The sequence below is a fragment of the Lampetra fluviatilis genome, chromosome 3 (genome assembly GCF_964198595.1).
Source record: "Lampetra fluviatilis chromosome 3, kcLamFluv1.1, whole genome shotgun sequence".
NCBI lineage: Eukaryota > Metazoa > Chordata > Hyperoartia > Petromyzontiformes > Petromyzontidae > Lampetra > Lampetra fluviatilis.
In genome coordinates, this window is record NC_136277.1 from 29,817,366 (window position 1) to 29,838,121 (window position 20,756).

The following is a 20,756-nucleotide window of genomic DNA, read 5'->3' on the forward strand; positions in this document are numbered from 1 at the left end:
TGAGACTTTATCCGAGTTAATAATTGCAAATCAATATGTTCTCTTCTTGGTTCTTTCGGTAAAGTCGCGTAGAAGGGAAATAATAAAATAATAAAAATAAAACATTAAATAATATACTAATATAATAAAATTATATAATATAATAAAATATTATTTTGTTATGCTTTATTTTTATTATTTTATTATCTCCCTTCTACGTGACTTTACCGAAAGAACCAAGAAGATGAATCCCTGCAGTCACGAAAGCTTTAAGTCGAAATTCAATATTTTCTCGTCAATGCTTCCAGGTCAAGACCCTGATCAACGGTTTCGGCCCTGCTCTCAGAAGCCACCTACTGCTGGCTTTCTCCAGCCTCCGGGGATGGAGCAAGGTGGCCGAGTCGCCCGACTTGTTCGGGGTCCTGATCGAGAGCCTGGCCTCTCCGCGGCCGTGCGCGTACCTGCTGAGCCAGGCCGTGAGCCACAGAGCACCTGTGCTCGGCGTGTTGGCTGCGGGCCTCCAGGTTTGTACCGCGTGGGATTCTCGGGTCCCACGGTTGGGGGGCGGGTTGAACACAGCTGTCTAAACTAAACTATGAACTAAACTTCTTGGTTCTTTCGGTAAAGTCGCGTAGAATGTAAATAATAAAATAATTAAACTTAAACATAATAAAATAATTCTCACGACGTTTCGGCCACAACGCAAGCAGCCGTCCTCAGGTGGACTCTGTCTTCTCGACAGACCTGTCTTCTCCACAGACCTGTTCTCCACCTGAGGACGGCTGCTTGCGTTGTAGCCGAAACGTCGTGATAATTATTTTATTATGTTTTATTTTTATTATTTTATTATTTACATTCTACGTGACTTTACCGAAAGAACCAAGAAGATGAATCCCTGCAGTCACGAAAGCTTTAAATCGAAATATGAACTAAACTCTTTTTATTTTACCATGTAAGGCCCACTGAGCAATGTAGCTATTTTTCAGACGCGGCCTGGCTATCACAAATGATAGCTCAACGTAGTGGCTTGTCATGTGGACATTTATATCAGCCGAAGATACTCTAAACGCACGTTTCTAAATGTGGAGGGAAAAACTGGAAGACCCGGAGAAAAATCCACGTGACCATGGGGAGACCATGCACACTCCAAATATACAGCCATCAGGGTTGGGATCGAACTCACGCTCTCTTGTATACCAAGCAAAGTAGTTAACATCTCGCCACCGTGGCATCTCGCCATTCGGTTTGATGGCCCAATTGACCAATTTCGAAAAATTACCCACAAACTACTCAATCGAGATTACATAAAGCATTCATCGCCTCTCCCCCCCTACTGGCCGACTATTGCCCGCTGGCAGGCTAGGTGCCGAGTAGAGATGCTCTCGAGATGCCCTTGCGTAAATGGTGCTCTATCGATAAACAAATAATTGCTGTTTATTACTGTTACTTGACTCCTCGAACAAGATTCAAATGGTTTAGGGGAAAAAGTCTCACCTCTGTTTTCACGTGTGCCGCTGAAAGGGAGGTGACGATGGGCCACGAGGCTTGGTCGCGTCGTCGGCAACAACAGCCCCATCGCGCTGGCCCCGTGGCTTGTAGGTAGATTTATGCTTTCGGGAGGCAGGATTTTGGGAGTGGCCACAATTTTTTTTTAAGGGGCCCAAGTAATCAATCACAAAATTAAGCAGTCGATCAATCGCTTAATGGACTAATTGTCCCCATATCTAGTTTCCTCGCTGTGTATGCAGCCTCTTGAATGCGTGACTGGCATCTGATTTTCCTCTTCACCGCTGGACAAAATGACTCGCTGTTCTGTTGTTGTTTACCCCTGGTCCATTTTGTGATGGATTGTACAAAAGGACTAGCACGGGCTGATATTTCTCTTGTGTTTATTGCATAACTAATTCATACGGTGTGGTAGGGGAACAGTGGCGAACCGGTGAGTGCGCTGTGTTCTGAACCCGGCAACCCGAGTTATTTTCCTGTCCACAGCAAACAGTGGCGAGCTATAAGTGAACCCTCCCTCAGCCACTTCTGCCTTCACCAACCCACACTTGAATGAAGTATAGTCAAACAACTCCCACGGCCACTGCAGTATGGGGTGGTGGGGTGGGGCCCTTTGTCCAGCATTATTTGTGTTTTAATGTGTGTTGTAAGGGACCATCAGGTTTATTATGCTGCTGTTTTTTTTCCATTGAGAGCTGGACACGATCAACAGCCTGACCTTGTATAAGAATCCATGCCTCATGTACGTAACATAAGCTTTCAGAACGCTGGCAAAAAATTGGTCATGTGGTTATGGGTAATGGTGGAGTTATGATCATTTCCCGAGTCCATAACCACACCATGCAGAGCAGCAAATTGCCGAGTACCTGGCTGTGTGCACAGCAGAACTCCGCTGCGTTTCATTCACTGCACACACAATTTAATCTGCAGCCCGCTCCTGCTGTGTCACGGAACATACATGCACAAGCCTACGATAAATAAGTTTGTGACCTCTCTCCTCCTCTGCCCATCATTTTCAGAAATCTACAAGATGGTTAGGCTGTAACATTTGCACAGATTAGATGATTATGAGCGGAGATTGATAATGAAATTAACTGTTAATTTATTAAAGTAAAACTGGATTGTTATTATCGACTTGCATGTCTTACAAAGGCCACTTACTGCTATGACTTGTGAGGATGCTCATCTGCTCATCATTCCAAGGTTATGCAGTGAGCTGGCATTATGAGTTAAGGAGGTTGGATGTGTGGTTTAACAAAAATAATAATTGAAACTGTCTTCACGCATCAGCCTATTTATTCATCATTCCGTTCAGTAATTGTTATCGCTGATGCTGTTTAGTATTCCGCTGCTGCAAAAATGTGTCTTTGTAAACGCGCACTTTTTTTGTAACAATTTTCTATTTTACCAGGTAAGGCCCACTGAGCAATATAGCTCTTTTTTTAGAAGCGACAAGTTATAACTCAACTAAGTGGCTTATCAGGTGGAAATTTATAGCAACCAATTACTCTAAATGCACCTTTTTAAATGTGGAGGGAAACACCAGAGGACCCGGAGAAAAATCCATGCCACCACAGGGAGAGAGAGAGAGACATGCAAACTCCAAATATACAGCAGGCGTCTAGAGTCGGGATTGATCCCACGACCTCCTATATACCAGCCGAGGCATAACATCTTGCCGACGAGCACACGGCACGACCTCAAAGTAAAACCAGACAAGGCAACGATGTTGACTTGTTAGTCAGTCTGGCCCAGGAGCCCCCAGTAGGATCTCAGAGCCACACTTTGTTAGTTGGAGGTGGGGGGGGAGGTTGTCCTCTGATCAAATGGTTGCCGGGAGTTATTGTTGTGCCTTGGGGCTCAGCAACTGATTTAACAGATAGCCACGACGCCCACTGACGCGCACAGTGGCTGCGCCCCTGGCCCACAGACAGACACGCTGTCACGTGACGAACCTGCCGCATGTCTTGCAGGATGCACAGCCCGTGCGCTGCCTGTGCGCGTGGATCGCCGCGTCCGCAGCCGACCCCAGCGCCCGCTCAGCGTGGGCCCAAGCCTGGGATGCGGCGGAAGGGCAGCCCGAGGAAGGACCGGGGCAGGAGATGGCCGCGGTGTGGGGACTCTGTGCGCTTTCGGGCCTTGTGCAGGACTGCCTGGGGCGACGGCTGACTCACGTCCTCATTAGCGGTTTCCAGCTCTTTCTACCGGTACAGCCGTGACACATCCCTGCTGCCGCTCGAGTGTAGCCCTCTCTGGGTTCGCTCCATACGCGTGAAGTGTGTGTGGGTTTTTGTCAATGACCCCTAAGCGTGGTAAATAAAGGAAAGTAATTTGTGGGGCGAGGGATGTAAAAAAAGGCATGTCTGAATGAATAATACAAATGTTTATATGTATTGAGGTATAGGTTGGGTTCAGATGAGTTCCCGAGCCATACAGTCTGTTAATTACCTCTCCACAGCCTTTAGAAATGTATTTTTCCAATATACATTTGAACTCATCATGCGCAACTCATCAGTTGTGCTTTTCTCTCCCTGCAGAAGTGTCCCTTCCAGCATTTGCTGCATATGTTTGAGCTCTGCATGGAGCAGAAGGACTACAGCTGCGCCAAACTGAAGCTCCAGGATTTCATACGGGACCTGGATGATGTGGGTGCTACCATTTATTTTTTGTTTATAAAAATCTTTTTTTCTTTTCTAATGTACATTCTTCCAATGTCGCGAGCCTCAATGCATGTGAAGGAGTTGATGACGAAAATTGTTTCCAAGCATAATTGCAGTTATTTTCTACCGAGTTGCGTATGACATCCCAAACAATGTAACAGACATCGCAGAAAGACCGTGAAAGATGACGCGGAGCAGAAACCCTTTTGATGTCTCTTCAGTAGCTCTCTTTTAGCCAAACAATAGCCCCTTTAAATGGTGCTATTTCCTTTATAAAGCATTCATTTATGAATTGTTAAAACACAAGACTGAGTCTGATTTTTTGTGAATAATAAACCCTGTGATGTGTTTTGTATGTCTCCATCAGTGGCCCATTGCAAAATTCATATTCTTAGGTTTTTTCGGTAAAGTCACGTAGGTAAAACATCAAAATTAATAAAAATAAAATAATTATTAATTTTAATGTTTTACCTACGTGACTTTACCGAAAAAACCTAAGAATATGAATCCTTGCAGTCACGAAAGCTTCAAATCTAGAACCATTGCAAAATCTCTTGTAATATGCCCGATCCCATAATATCTCAGAAGCTGTACAGGGTTAAACCACCCTGAGAGTGCTCGAATGGGCAACTACCACGCATGAAACAGACAAGTAGGCTGCTACTGCGAGGCTACATTGTCAAAAGAAGTCGGTGCAGCTAAATAAATTTCCATGCTTTTCACCTTCACCAGCAAGTACTGACCACCGTGGTTAAGTATGGTCATATGACCTCTCACAGCGGTGGACTAACAAAAAGCGCTGTACAAGTGCAATTGTTGATGACCATGTTGAAACCATCTCACCCGATGTGTACCTGGAGCGCGAGGAGCGGCAGCGTAGTGGTTCGCGCACTGCGCTATGAACCTGGCGGCCTGAGTTAGATTCCTGACCATGGCTAATGTCACAAACGAACTAGTCCTTGACCTCGACTAGATTAAGTCTGCTTGGTGCAGTGTGTAAACAGCAGCATTTGAAAGGCAACCGGCAGCCAGACGGTCATGATGCTAGCCCACACGGCCACCATGTGCGCTTTCCCGGCCTTCATAGGTGCTCATCAACAGCACTTGCCCCAGCAGTCTCTTGAAAGCTACACGGGGGAATCTTTCGTTTCGTATGTGCGCAGCTGAAGGTGTTGTGCCCGCACGGGGACAACGAGGGGGTCTCCGTGGAGTGGCTGGAGACGCAGGCCTCCATGCTCCTGCTGCTGCTCATTGAGCGCAGCGACACACCCTATCAACTTCACCGCCTCTTCCGCCTGCTGTCCAAGTCGCAGCGCATCCTGAAGTCCACTGGTATGTGCCATATGCTTTTCGCAGCCGTCATCATCTTCTCTCGGCCAGCTCATCTTCCTCACCCCTAACCCACCACCCCCATAGACTCAAAACTTTTCTAAATAAGAGATAGATTGATGTTTCGGCTGTCTTAAATACTTCCACTCCCAGTGACACCATTGCTATGTACTGTCTCTTCTAAACCCTTAAGTGCATGGGGTTGGCTGGTCGGATTTTATTTTTCCATACACTTTAACTCTCCGCCTCTTCTCCCATCATATGAATGAATGAACTTGCATTCGTATTGTGCTCTAGCATAAAGCAAAACGTCTCGGAGGGCAGATCCCCCAATTGGCAGCTGCCCACTGTCTTCACATCTCGTTTCACCACATCCCACCATCTCACCCTCAAATCTCCCGCTGCTCATCCTGCCCTGCCTCCGGCATCTCAACAGTGCACGTGGTGAACGCTTTCAACCCTCCCGTTGAAAGGGAGCCGTTCGGAAGGAAAGAGGTGACTAACTCGCGCGCCCTGCCACTCCCCCGCAGTGCACGACTTCACGGCGCTGAGCGAGCTGCTGGAGATCCTGCGCGGCTCGGGGGTTTGCGTTGCGCCATCGGTGCTGGCGGAGTTCAGCGCCGAGGCCCTGAGAGCCGACTGTGTGCGCATCACCGCGAGCCTGCAGGACAGGGGGCTCTTCACGCAGGCCAAGCAGGTGGCCGCCCTCGTGAGCCTTCCCGTCGGCGACATGGTCGTTAACGAGGTGGGCGCCCCCTTCCCGAACGTCAGAGATGGCGCGAGATGGCGCCGGGGTCGGTGACGTGGCCGAGTGGTGGGGCGCGCTTGTCCGCGCCGCTTGACGCGGAGGTTCGCGATTTTGTCGCGTGGCGGGAGGAGGGTCAGAGGTCGCAACCAGGTACCCGATACCCGGCTACCCGTACCCGGCCGGGTACAGGTAGCCGTTTGCGACCCTGGTGCGGCCGGGTACGGGTAGGCCGTGAGTCACTGGTGAGTAGCCGTTTGTCACTCATTTCGGGTAGGGTACGGGTACGGGTAGGGAACGGGTACCCGTACCCATTTGCGACCCTGGTGCGGCCGGGTACGGGTAAGGAATCAAAACCCGTTTGCGACCTCTGAGGAGGGTAGAGCTGAAAATTGCTCCCAATATGATACAAGAAGCACTTTAAAAAATGTAAACTGCTTTGCCAAGTTACCGGTCGCACTAGCAAAAGACGTTTGAAGTGTCTGATGGTTGATCTGTAGGTAAGTTGTAACCAATTTTTTTTACTTGAAAAAAAAATACATTGCACTTTTCATGCATTTTACCAAAATGTTTTCCTTGTAAAGTTTTTAAAAGAGAAACGCTCTTGAAAAGTTCGTATATTTTGCCTTTCATTACAGATCATTCATTCCATCGGCACCATGAAGGACAAAAGCCAGTGGCAGGAGCCGAAGGTGAGGGTCTACTTTTGGAAGCGCTGCCACAGCACCTTCGAGGACATCACAATGTCCCCCCGAAAGGCCGCAGAGTTTTTCAAAACGCAGGCATCGGAGCTTTCCAAGTGGCATGCGGAGTCGGACAGCAAAACGCCGGACGCTCACAGCAGAACTGGGACCGCTACGGAGCTTGTGTACGAGGAGCTCTGCTTGCTCACACTCTCCGGCCACTGGCTCGGCAGCGACAAGACGGCGCGTGCCGAGGAGTTGGAAGCAACGGAGAAGCGGTGTTGGTTTCACAAAATCCGGCTGCTTTTGTCCACGGGCAGAAGCCTTCGTCCAACATTAAGCAGGCACAGAATCGAGGATTACCTGGAGACTGACGTACTGGGCTTGAGCCAAACCATCGCAAAGTTCTGTTTCTCAGACCACGCCCTCCTCAATGAGCCACTCCAGCTATCCCTCAAGAGGCTGCCCTCCTTGTCGGAGAGCATCGTGCGATCGCAGGACGAGCCGGTGAACTTTGAGAAAGACCCTACCGTGCTGGACGTGCACGAGACCCAAGCCCTGCGGACGCTGGTGAACCAGTCGTTGGACGCGAGTAAGATTTCGGAGGCCGTCCGCGTGTGCCGCTACTTTGGCCTCAGCTGCTTCGATGTACGATTGGCCATGGGCTGCCTTGCGCTGGCCCGGGGGGAGGAGAGTGTCGAAAGCCTGCCCACGGACATCCTGAGCATCCTCACAAGCGACGGTGACACTCCCACTGCTCGGCATCGGAGCTTGAGCGGTGAGAACTGGCATCCCGATTTAACTTTGGCGGCGTCTAACGGTCCTTTCCTTCCCCTCCTTCCCCTCCTTCCCTCTCCCTCCTCTTTCTCAAATTCAGCTACAACAGTAGTTTCAGTTTTCAACACTTTACATTCTGGGGGTGTCAACAAATATTTTTCACGGATTTTTTTTTTACATGTGAACTGCTGTAAAGGAAGGATACATTTGTTTGGGGGGCGGGTGGAAGCACGTTTAGTTTATATATTCAAGTTGATTTGCATGATTAATACTGTAGTTTTGCATGTACACACACCCGTGCAGTACGGATGGCAGGGTGAGGTTAATGGGCTCATAGAGATCTTGAATGGAATGAGATGCGCTAGCGCTGAATATCAATGAGCATGTAAATATCAGTGGGCAATAGCATACTCTAGAGATTGTTTAATATTGGTGTGGAGTCTGCAGCGAGACAGCTGGTGTGTTTGCCGCCAATAAGTAATTTGTTTGAGACTGAATCCGCTCAAGAAATGCACAAGCAGTCCTTATGGCACAGCCTGACCTTCAAAACAACACTCAATTGACTCCGTGAATCAGAATTTAAATCTTTATTTAGACTGGAGGAATCCGATGAGCTATGAAGGCTGGTCAGCAAGTATACGCATCCTTTAAAATCAGTAGCAGTTCAGGGGGAAATAATTGCCTTAATAATTGGCCACTGTCTTACGATGTGGAGGTTGTATGTCTGTTGAACTTCTTTCACACCGTACGTAGCCAACTGCGCGAATCTGAGATGCGGTGATGGAACAATGACTCCACCAAATATGCACCCATACCTCTCATTATACAATCGTCCCCCAGCACACAAAGACAAATGTCCCCCGTGTGACCTTAACAGACTTTTGGGGCAAGTGCTGGTGGCGTGCAGCACCCTATGAGGGCTGGCACGGCACACGAGGCGGCGAGTTGTCAGCACCACGCTCTTCTTAAACACAAAGAGCAGTTCTAAAGAAACGAGTTGCGGCGTGCGGCGGGCGGGTTTTCAGCCATTGCGTTCTAACCGTGGCGCCGCCCTTCCCTCTGCGCAGTGTCGAGTACCAGCTCGTTCGTGTTGGTCCCCTCGGAGGAAGAGAACGGGGTGGCGAGGGCAATCTCCGCGCTGGCGGGCGCGTGCACCTTCGGCGGGCAGTTCTGCCGCCAGGTGCTCAACGCGTACGAGCTGGCAAAGGTGCGGTGCGAGGAAGCTTGTGTGCGCGCCTTCGGTCGTTTGCTGTTACTCGCCTCTACGATCCTGAACTACGCCGCGTGCAATGAATAACTCGATCTTTCAATTCTTTGCAAAAAGTCAAAGTTGGAAAAATGACTCGCTTCAAATAAAATGTCAGGGTCCGCTGCCGGATGAAGGCCTCTGTATGCCTTGTCTGATCGTGGGAGTTGTTTAATCATGCTTCACCACACCGGTTGGTGCAGGGGTGCAGGTTGGTGAAGGGGTGCAGGTTGGTGCAGCAGGGGTGCAGGTTGGTGAAGGGGTGCAGGTTGGTGAAGGGGTGCAGGTTGGTGCAGGTTGGTGCAGGGGTGCAGGTTGGTGCAGGGGTGCAGGTTGGTGCAGGGGTGCAGGTTGGTGAAGGGGTGCAGGTTGGTGAAGGGGTGGCCCCTAAACTGGTTCAGATATTGCTCGCAAGTTACGTTGGCCAATGTCTGGAGTCGGTGCACTCACAACTACGCCGTCACTCCCTTTTGGTATACCCGTAATCATATCTGTCGTTCGCATGTGCGCGGTTCTGTACTGCATTTGAGCACATTACCGCTCGAGTTATTAGCGTATTACAATTATGTTACAATTCTTGCATGAATCAAAAGTGTAAAAAATGTCCATGCTCAAACAAACATCTCCTTTCGGCATCCCCTGAGCCAGCAATGGAAATTCCACATTACCGGTGCAAATGCCATTGTTTCCATCGGACTAGAGGCACCACGGTGGCAAGATGTTAACCTACTCACGTCCTTATCTGGCCGGGCGGCTCAGCAGTAGGGCCAGCTGCTCACAAGAGTCTGCAAGTTAAAATCCTGGTTGTCAATTGATTCAGCCCATCATACCTCATGGGGTAGATAAAACAAGTAGCAGCCAGCAGTAGTTGTCATATGGACAGACTCAACCCCTGCCATAGGTATGCCTAATTTCCAGCATTTGTTCAGGGGCTGCAAACAGGAGGTGAGTGCTGTCTCAATGCTCACTTGAGCAGGAAATCATTTTGACTTTGAGTAGCTCTCACCGTATTGGTGACCTGACGAGACGTGTGAAGATAATGGCCATGGGTGTGGGAGCCCATCACTGAAATAATAAGACTGCAGGCGGCTTTTGTAATTTGTAAAGGTCAAACAGTCGTGGCTCCAAAGTAGGGAAGCTCCTTCGTCGTAGAGCGCGTTAATTGAAAAACACTGCGCTTTGAATTCACCTACAGGCAGATGGGCATTTTTTTAGTGGCCAAAATTATAGAGAGTACAATTTCAGAGTGTACATTGGTCATGGTGATAGAGGCGGCAAGGCCTCGATAACACATTCCTGCGGAGGGAGCTGGTAGGAACGTTGGGTTGCTCGGTCAATGGCCAGGGTCAACGGCGGCGTGGTGTATTCCGCAAATATGCCCGACTGTGAGGGCGAGCACAAGCTGGCATGAGTAGGTTAAATGTTGAGTTTTATAAGGGCACCACGGGGTGACCAGCCCCTCCCCACCCAGCCCCACCCCACCCTCCCCACCCAGCCCCTCCCCACCCTCCCCTTCCCACCCAGCCCCACCCTCCCCACCCAGCCCCTCCCCACCCTCCCCTCTCCACCCAGCCCCTCCCTCCCCACCCAAGCCCCTCCCTGCACGACGGACGGACACAATAATCCCCTGTGGGCTGGTGTAACCAGGAGGTTCCTACCAGTAAAAGTAGTGAACAATATTGGCAAGGTGCCCTTTGGAGCAAAAATATGGAAGATGACATTGGTGTGTAGGTGGAGACAATATTTAACAATGTGGCTCTTAAAAAAAAACAATTAAAAAAAGTCTGAATTTGACAGTGTTTGCATCTATATTTTTTTATCAGGGATAATAACGACGGTTGTCAAAACCTAATCGGTCTCATTACTGTAAAACTTGACCGTGGATAAGCGGTAGCTAAAGTTTTTCAGGTTGAAGTGTCGAAACATGAATGCGCATCCATTGACTTATCTGGAAAATCCTCATGGAGTGTCAACACTTGTTTTCTTTAACACGAGGTCCTGCATTGCTATGGTTAGCGAGTTTCACTGATAATAAGTGTTTGTTTGGCATGTGGGAAGAAGCGATCTAATGCTCACGAGCCGATATGCTGTACTGCCATCTCGCCGTTGTTGACGATGCCACCTTGCCCACCTTGCCCACCGTGGGGCTTCAGGACCTGGGCCGGGACTTTGCGTCTGTGCTGAGCGGAGACGGAGAGGCTTTGATCCGCGATGTCCTGAGCTCGGAGCGCCCGGACCGAGTGGCGCGTGCGCGTATGCTGGCCGACACCCGGCGCGTTCCGGCAGAAACCATCGCCACTCTCCTTGCCGGCATCATCGAGCGATCCTTGCTGTCCGTGGACAGTCCCGGTGAATTTTTTTTGTGGTTCGCTTATGTTTGTGTATTTATGTTGAACTTCTTTCGCGCTGTGTACGTAGCCAACCGTGCTAATCGGAGGTGCGGGGGGAAGGACAAAATACTAAACGCACAAATACTTTTAAGGAAATTCGTTTTAAATCTAGATTTAAAAATTTTAGATTTAAAACTGCATAGCACCAGTGGCTTCCTGATATCGGAAGGAAGATAATTCCAGATGGCTGCAAAAGCGCATATGAAACAACACGATGTAGTGACTGTCTTTGTTCCGTGGTTATCCGAAAGCTGCTGCAACGATGACTGGAGTTTGATTGATGGTTTATGCTCCTTGACAAGATCAGCAAGCTATTGTGGTTCATGTGTGGGGCAAACACTTCGCGTGTATTGTTTGGCAACCGGAAGCCAATACAACTCAGCGAGCACTGGACGGACGCGGTCGGATCTTGTGGCTTGATTTCGTTGTTTAAAAAATAATAGCCTCTTTGATTTGTTGAATTGTATTTTAATGTGACGTATTTGTGACACACACCATAGTGCGCATTATAGTGACTGAAGGTCACGTTTTCATTGGAATTACATGGTCCAAAGGAACATTTAGTCTGTGGGTGGTTGGTATGAGTTATTTTTTTCTTTAAGTTAACCCCCCCCCTTCCATTGTGACTCACTAATTCTGACAGACTGATTTGCTGCGGATCTATCATCCTACGCTCCATCAATGGAATTCTGATTTCTTGTTAAGCTGGGTGAGTGTACTGGCAGACTATAATATCGACTGTAGCCTGGTTCTTAACCTCAGTGAGTGTACTGGCAGTCTCTCTCAGGCATTCTCACCCAGTACGCTCACTCAGGTTAAGAACCAAGCTACAGTCTACATGATAGACTTCCAGTACGCTCACTCAGTTTAATAACCATTGCTATAGTCTACATTACAGACTGCCAATACGTTCACCAGCTTAAAAACCAGGCTACAGTCTACATTAGACTGCCAGTACACTCACCGAGGTTAAGAACCAGGCTACAGTCTACATTATAGACTGTCAGTACACTCACCCATCTTAAGAACCAGGCTACAGTCTACATTATAGACTGCCAGTACACTCACCCAGCTTAATAACCAGGCTACAGTCTACATTATAGACTGTCAATACACTCACCCAGTTTAATAACCAGTCTACATTATAGACTGCCAGTACACTCACTCCGATTAAGAACCAGGCTACAGTCTAAATGGGTGTTTTTTTGTTTTTTATTATTTAAAAAAAATTGTATTCACTTTATTTTTTGTTATTATTTTTCTTCTATGTACGTGACTTTACCGAAATAACCAAATAATTTAAATGGCTTGTTAAAAAGTGGCGTTATAAATAGCTAACGTGTCTCCTAAGCCAGATGATATATCTATAATACATATACATACACAATTGCCAATTATACTGCATGCAGGCTTTAGACCAGGGGTCCTCAAACTTTTTAAACAGGGGGCCAGTTCACTGTCCCTCAGACCGTTGGAGGGCCGGACTATAGTTAAAAAAAACTATGAACAAATTCCTATGCACACTGCATATATCTTATTTTGAAGTGAAGAAACAAAACGGGAACAAATACAATATTTAAAATGAAGAACAAGTAAAGTTAAATCAACAAACTTGCCAGTATTTCAATGGGAACTATGGGCCTGCTTTTGGCTAATGAGATGGTCAATGTCCGGTTCCATATTTGTCACTGCTAGTCGTAACAAGTGATGCAAGTGTGCATCCGTTAGTCTAGATCTGGTTGGAGATTTCAAATGTTTCATTCTGGAAAAAGTTTGTTCACAGACATAAGCGCTGCCAAAGATGGTTGCCATTTTGAGTGCATGGTTCCTGAGATGAGGATATGTCTCAGAGGGGAGAAATGCATAGAAATTATGAAGGCTGCTTGACTTGAATGCGTCTTTCAGAGAGTCACAATTCTGCAGTTCAGCCAGTTCCATTTGGTAAATTGTATCCACATTTTCAATGTCAATAGAAAATGGGTTACGGAAAAGCTGTATGTCCTGTTCATGGAGATGAAGCTCTTTAAATCTAAATTGGAACTCCTTTTGCAATTTTTCCAGTGAATCCACACATGTTTTGTTTGGGAATGCAACCAATGGTTTTTCCGCTAACAGATTTTGAGTTGTGGGGAGATGGCAGAAGTTTTCCTCCTTCACTTGTTTGATGAGGAGGCCTAATTTTACTTCAAATACTTTGACATGTGATTGCACATCACAGATGAGCTTCCCCTTTCCTTGAAGTTGCACATTGAAACTGTTGAGTAGCTCTGTTACATTTGTCAGAAAGGCAAGGTGCCATTTCCATTCTGCATCATTGAGCTCTGGTACTTCTTTGTTTTTTGAAAACAGAAAAGCTGTAATCTGTGGAAGTAAGTCATAGAAACGTTTCAAAACTCTCCCTCGACTCAGCCAACGAACTTCTGTGTGGTACAGAACATCTTCATAGTCAACATTTAGCTCAGACAGAAATTCCTGAAATTGTCTGTGGTTTAGTGCATGAGCTCTAATGAAGTTAACAGAGTCCCACTTCAGTGATTTACTACACAGCGCTTGTTGGTGGATGAGGCAGTGTATGGCTATTGGATGAGAATGGTTATGTTTGTCCATCTCTTGGTTAATGCGAGCAATTACTCCTTTCTTAGACCCCACAATGCTAGGAGCACCATCAGTTGTCACACTGGCTAGTTTAGCCCAGTTTAGCTCCAAACCATTCACAGTTTGGCAAACTTTTTCATAGATATCCTCTCCTGTAGTTGTTCCTTTGATGCTTTGCAGTGCAGCAAGCTCTTCTGTGACTTTGAAATAGTCATTCGTCCCACGAATAAAAATTAGAAGTTGTGCAGAATCACGAACATCATTGCTTTCGTCGAGTGCCAAGGAAAAATAGGAAAGTTTTTTTTGTGGAGTTTTGCAAATGCTGATGGAAATTGTCTCCCATTTCTTCAATCCTCTTTGTAATTGTAGTTCCTGAAAGACTCACTGTACTAAATAAATCGGCCTTCTCTGGACACATCTCTTTGGCAACAGAAAGAAGGCATTTTTTAACAAATTCTCCCTCAACGAATGGTCTGCCAGTGCACACTATTAGCTTGGCAACTTGAAAACTTGCTCGCAGTGATGAAATATTTAGCTGCTTCTGCTTCACAAAAGTATTTTGCTGAGTTGTTAATGTATTTTTCAGTTTTAATATTTTATCTTTTCTCACTTCTCCGACCAAACAATCATATTTATCTTTATGTTGAGTTTCATAGTGTCGACGTAAATTGTATTCTTTGAACACAGACACTATATTCTGGCATATCAGACACACAGCTCTTTCCTTGTACTGCATGAAAAAGTAATCACAAGTCCACTTTTTTGAATATCCTACACTCCGAGTAAATTTTTCTCTTTCTTGACATCATTGTTTCCTAGGGAGTCAAAATTGCTATTAGTAAAATACCAATATATATACAGCGCTACAAAAACAATATACCAGCAATAACTTTGCCCACACAGAGACATACAGACTGCACTGCCCATCAATGCAGTCTGATTGGGGGAACTCCGCTTTTATCCCAGGCTCACACTGGTGCGGGTGCCATTAAAAAGTTAATTTCACCTGCAGTTTTGTTCACAGATCGCAGCCCAATGAGTGCTCACCAGCGCAGCCCAATTAGTGCTCACCAGCGCAGCCCAATTAGTGCTCACAAGCGCAGCCCAATTAGTGACCATGGGCCGGATAAATGCCCTCGGTGGGCCGCATGTGGCCCGCGGGCCGTAGTTTGAGGACCCCTGCTTTAGACGTTCCTATCCTCTGCCTGTGACTGATTGTATCCACAAAACAAATACCGTATTCAGTGCAGAAATTCTCTTCCCCCTCCCCCCCAATACCTTCTCCCTAAACTTCCCCTCCCCTAAAAAAATGTAATTCCTCCTCTGCCCCATGTTATCATCATGCACACTCATTCCTCAGTGTATGGTTTATTGGGTTGTGGTCACGGATGCGTTATAAATTCAGGATGACATTGTATAACAATTTCTAAATCATACATTGCTCATAGCACACCGAGCCAGTGAGCCATAGCACAACACCCGCAAAACTGCAACGTCTGCTGAATCTCAGGCCACGTCTCTCTAACACGGCAGCATAGGTTTTCGCGGATGTGCTGTGTGCAGCTCTCCGATGTGTTTTCCGGTTTCAGCAAATGCATCGGGGGAGAGAGAGAGAGAGAGTCTATTGTGTACAGATCGAACTGCTAAAACGCTTTCCCAAACAAACGTCATTTCTCATCTTGCGCTGACCACAGGGAAAGAATCAACGACGCGCCCAGTCTACCGGTCGGAGGAGGGCAAGCAAGGCTTCCTGCAGTTGCTCAAGCTGTGCGCTGACCCGCCGGCACTCGGAATGAAACTCATGACTGCCTCTGCCAAGCTCGGGGGTGAGCCACCCCCTGACCGTTTGAACTCCCCCCCCCACCACCCCGACCCCTAAAGTCTGGACGCAGAAACCTTTGCGCCAGGTGCGCGGTACGGTGGCTGTTTTGCGCGCTTTGTATAATAACGCGCACGGCAGACATGTGGGTGACTATCGTGCGGGGGGGTGTTTTCTGTCGAGGCATGTTCACCGGCATCGCTTGCAGGGCACTCGATGTCGTAAAATCTCAGAAGCTAAGCAGGTTTGAGCTTGCGTAGTGCTTCGACGGGTGACTGACGTGCGCAAACAGGTTGTCATATGGCTGCAGGGTAACATGGTGGCCTGCAGAAGCGGTGTGGCAAAATTTGTTGTTTTACTGTATTTATATGTTCACGCATGTAGAGTATATGGACATCCCTGTGCCAATCTGTTCCTGGATTAGGGCCTCCCCAAGCCGTGCGAGTCGTGAGGGTTATTTTGACTGTACTTCACCACGCTGGTCAGTGTGGGTTTGGTGATATGGAAGCCTAAACCTGGTAACATATAAGTACTGTACAACATTTAATGTTGTTGTTGCATTGCTGTGTGCTGCCCACAACATAGCCTCACAGCATAACATGTTACACATGGTGGTCCGTCCGGCTTCCAGGATGTGATGAGGTTGGTCATATTCCGGGTGATTCGGTCGAACTGCCATACAATTTTTTAATCAGATTTACACGATTACATGAACGCACATCTTTTTTGTAATGCTGTTCAGTTTACATGCTGAAGTCCTCGGGATTGCTTGACATTCTAGAATGATGCAACTTTGTCGTGTTGCTTGTTATTTTTGTCTCTCTGCCACGTCTGCCACATCAATTACCCGTGAAAGTGGCACGGCGAATTGGACCATGCCGGTTGGCTTCTGGAAATGATAAATGGCAGTGGTGTTGCACCCAAAAAAAAACGCAAATGTTCTGGTGAATTCCCGGAGGTGAGGAATTTTGTGTGCGCACACGTTGCATGAAGCCAGTTAAGCCCAAGTGATATTCGTGAATCCAAGAAGGCTCTGCTCGCCATTGACTTGCGCTCGAGGGGTGTGAATGTCTGCTCCTGCCATGCCCCATCGTCGCTTTCTAATGAGCAATGTTAGGAGGCGTTGCGACCGTTTCGCCGTTTGCTGTACTCGGGCGGAGAGGCGTTTTTGATGGTTGCGCTGCTCCTAGCATATTACGCGATGGAAATTGGTTGACCTCGTGTCTTATTAAGTGCATTACAATTTCCCCAGTGGCCGAACAGGGGGTTGGCAGGGAATGAATTGCACAGTCTGATGGAGCGCTTGCCCGCTGATAACCAAAATCGCGAGCCGTGCGCGGGTCACGGAGGCTCGCCGTGGGGTGGGCCACGTGTAATTTGCCGTTGGAGTCGTTTAAAACGGGTGGGGGGGGGGGAACCTATTCGTTATTGAGGGCCAAAATCGGACCTTTTTGGCAAGTCGCAACGTTGACAATAACGCAAAAAATAATTAGGGATCACCTTTACCCGCACTGCTGCGGTGGCAGTACCCGCTGTCCTCTCAAACACGGCGATGTCGGATCACGCTTCCCAAGTAGGCACGCAGAGTTGGCTCACTCGCAGTGACAAGTATCATTTGCGGGCCCGCTTCGAAGCAGAAGGGCTGTGCATGGCTGCGGGCCGTGTGATATTAAGGTTCCCTCCCCCCACCCATGGCATATAACAGCTATGGTTGAGAATTACTTTTTTTAAAACACCTGTGAAAGCTGCGTCTGTGTGTGCACACGCGCTTGCGTTTTTTTTTAACCTTTGCTGGATCGGTGTTGGATGTTTGGGCATGCACCATGTGCAGGCGGCAACAAGTCGGCTTGTGTGGAGCTCTTGCTGCTGGCCCACGAGTGCTTCACCATCGCGTGCCACATGGAGGGCATCGTGGAGGTCCTTCGGGTGGCCAAGCATCTCACCCATCACTGCCTGGTGCCTGCCAAGGAGTACAACCTCATGGTAGGTCCGAGCCTTCATCCAGCAGTGGATTGATCAATGGATGATGAAGAGCCAATGGGACCAGTAATCACTTTTGCAGTGGGAGATAGGGATTCAAATAAATATAGTAAAACATTACTTATTGCTGTATAAACAAAGGAGTGCATAAAGCAGCGTTGTGAATGTTTTACAATGTAGTCAAACATTAACAATCAGTAGCTTACAAAGTGCTAAATAAACCAAACGTAATCTGTAAAACACCCGTCATCAATAAAATGCAAATATTCATTAATTAAAATTGTCTACATGACACAGTGCTCATTGCTGCCAAGTTAAGCATTATTAATGGCCCTTTCAAGCAAACATTTATTTACACGTAATTTAAATTCCGGACACTGGATTGGCGAATCATACTGCGGGTGGGTTAATGCATTCCCAAACACTGCCATTTATAATAAACTAGCTGTACTACCCGGCTTCGCCCGGGACTTGGATTCACCACGCCCGGCCTCCTTTGTCTCCCCAGTGGCAATGTTCACACACCACACCAGTTACTCGTTTGAGGCTGAGTCGACCTAGGAAAGGCCCAGGACCAGTTCAAATAATCGTCACCGGTGTTGGCCGTGAGCGGGAATCGAACTCGGGTCGCCGGGTTCGTAGCGTAGTGTAGCGCTAAGCACTACACATGCGTGGGTGACATGACAGACGTGACGTCACAGCTCACTTGCCGTGCAAAATATATGCATTATTGCGCCCCCCACCCCCCCAAAAAAAACCAAAAGTGTATTTTTATAATTGTTGCATGGTGTACAGTCTGGAAAGTACCCACATGGCAAATTTAAAGTTTGTTGCATGTCCGGAAGTACGCTAAACATTTTGAACAGACACACATAATCACAAATTTCTCTTTTATCTCGACCTTGATGCACATTTAGTGCAAAGCACCCTTAAAGGCTGCAGAATTTCTGTCTGATTTTTTTGTATTCAGTTAATGCGATTTCACGCGACTTCCCGCAGTCAAAACACCCGATACATTGACGAAATATATATATGTAGATAAATAAATGTTCTTTGAGTGGATGTCCACCCACATAGCCGCAGAGCCACTTTGCAGCCTCCTCCTCCAACCTGTAGGGCAACCAATCCGCCCGGCATGCCCCGACGCACTTTACAGCCGAAGGCGATGTGCGCCATGGTCTCCTGCTCCCCGCATTCACACATTGGGCTGTCACGTTGGCCCCATTGATGGTTCAGAAGCAGCACATACTCCCTGGTCACACCGGAAGCGCTGTAACTGCACCCATTGGTGCCTTGGGAGGTCAAAGCCAGGCATGTGGACGGATTGATCGCCTACGAGGTCCTTGTTCGGCACTTTCACGGCTCTCCATTCGTCGCTCCAGGCAGTGTGGGTATCCCACATACTCCACTCTTCAGACTGTTGTATTTCCAACACTGGGTGTTGGGACTTGAGGCGCACGGGTGGTGGCTTGAAAATGTCGACGTGAAGGGGTAACTCCGTCACCGCATGTAACATTGTCCAGCATATTGGCGGCAAATTTTTGGCGGGGGGACGTTGCACACAGCACAGGCAGCCATGGTAGCGGGGTTGTCCTTATTGCACCCGAGATGGTTCTCATGGTGACATTCAGCTGAGTACATAGCAATTTTTGGTGTAAGCTGATCGAGTCCATACGGGTGCACAGTTATTCCGCTGCAGAGTAGCACAGAGACAGGCCAGCCAGCCGGGCCAGCAGACCGTTCCGCAAGAACGGTGCGGCGTCAGGCTCTTGTTCCAACGTCACTCCACGGAACACCACCCACTTTGGGTCATGTCTTATTAAGTGGACATTTAGGTGCACTTTGAGCTCATAGGTGGCCCTATGTCGGATGAGAGAGAGCGCGAGACCATTCAGAAACCTTGGAAACTAACCGGGAGCCAGTGCAGCAAATCCAAACCTAGAACCGGAGTAATCATCTTCTTCTGAGTATTTGCCACACTATAATAATGATGAACGATAAAATATTAATATTGTTATTGAGCCATTAGTTTAATTCGTTTAATCCACTATATACACAATCTACTTTATTGGGCATTACTCTTCTTCAGAGCAGATCAAGAAGACAGATATTTCCAAAAATGTAAATCCTATCAAAATTCTAAGTAGAGTTTTTTTTTGGGTTAGATCGCTAAAATATATAAACGAAACAGATGGACTCCTCCACAAATCTGGCTGTCGCCTGATGAAGCTAGTTGTAATTACTGGTGAAACGTCGTACTCGGATTGTCAACGTTGTGGCTTGGCTCTCCAACACACCGGTGTGCTGTACTAGTGACGAATTGGCCACGTTCTGTTTACGTGACAAACCTTACTAGTTGGCTGTGTCAGTTGGTGGCAGGTTTTAACAACACATTTTTTATTTAAGCGATCTAACCCAAAAAAAAACCTCTTATGGATGATATCGGTCGCGAAAGCCTCCTACGTGTTAAAAATAATAAAAACATTTATTGAATAAGTAGAGTCGTTTACTACAACGAGTAGGTATTTGCAGCCAGTATTAGTCATAATATATGTTTTTTTTGGTCAGGTCACGTTACAAAATATAGTAGTAGTCTTCAGTTATTAAATGTACTGTTCTTTTTATTTGATGATGAAAGTAAAGCATTTTCTGCCTATGTTTGTCCTCTTCTGCCCATGGGCAGCACCCGGAGTAATTATTTCTCTTTGATGTTTGGATCCCTCTGTTTGAGCACCATAATTTGGTTAAGCTTCTCTCATTCTTCGCGCTTTCAGTTAGTAAATCCACTTCTTTTGACCCTCCGTAAGATGGTTTTGCTCACTTTTTGCACTACCGTTTTGTTAAATAGATTTTAGGATGCACTGTGGACGCCTACAAAACTGTCATTGGTTTTATTCCTAAATTAATTCCAGCACTGATCAAGGAAGCCTTGGAAATGTTTATTTGACCAGGACTTCCTTGCAGCATGAAAAACAAACGTTAATCTGCATTGGCGTTCTGCCAGATGCTAATTCGAGGTGCGCGTTCGTGTGTGCGTGCATGCGCGG

At 47.3% G+C, this 20,756-nt stretch overlaps 1 protein-coding gene across 2 annotated transcripts in view; it reads left to right on the forward strand.

Annotated features, from left to right (window-relative positions):
• Positions 1 to 20,756, forward strand: part of SPG11 (SPG11 vesicle trafficking associated, spatacsin) — a 112,059-nt gene that overhangs the window by 74,386 nt on the left and 16,917 nt on the right. For both annotated transcript variants that reach the window (XM_078854818.1, XM_078854819.1), the window contains exons 26-35: positions 288 to 503; positions 3,459 to 3,692; positions 4,023 to 4,130; positions 5,309 to 5,477; positions 6,005 to 6,219; positions 6,858 to 7,680; positions 8,747 to 8,886; positions 11,079 to 11,274; positions 15,605 to 15,736; positions 17,561 to 17,712. In XM_078854818.1, the coding sequence (XP_078710944.1) occupies positions 288 to 503; positions 3,459 to 3,692; positions 4,023 to 4,130; positions 5,309 to 5,477; positions 6,005 to 6,219; positions 6,858 to 7,680; positions 8,747 to 8,886; positions 11,079 to 11,274; positions 15,605 to 15,736; positions 17,561 to 17,712 (2,385 nt within the window). The remainder of the gene's footprint in view (positions 1 to 287; positions 504 to 3,458; positions 3,693 to 4,022; positions 4,131 to 5,308; positions 5,478 to 6,004; positions 6,220 to 6,857; positions 7,681 to 8,746; positions 8,887 to 11,078; positions 11,275 to 15,604; positions 15,737 to 17,560; positions 17,713 to 20,756) is intronic.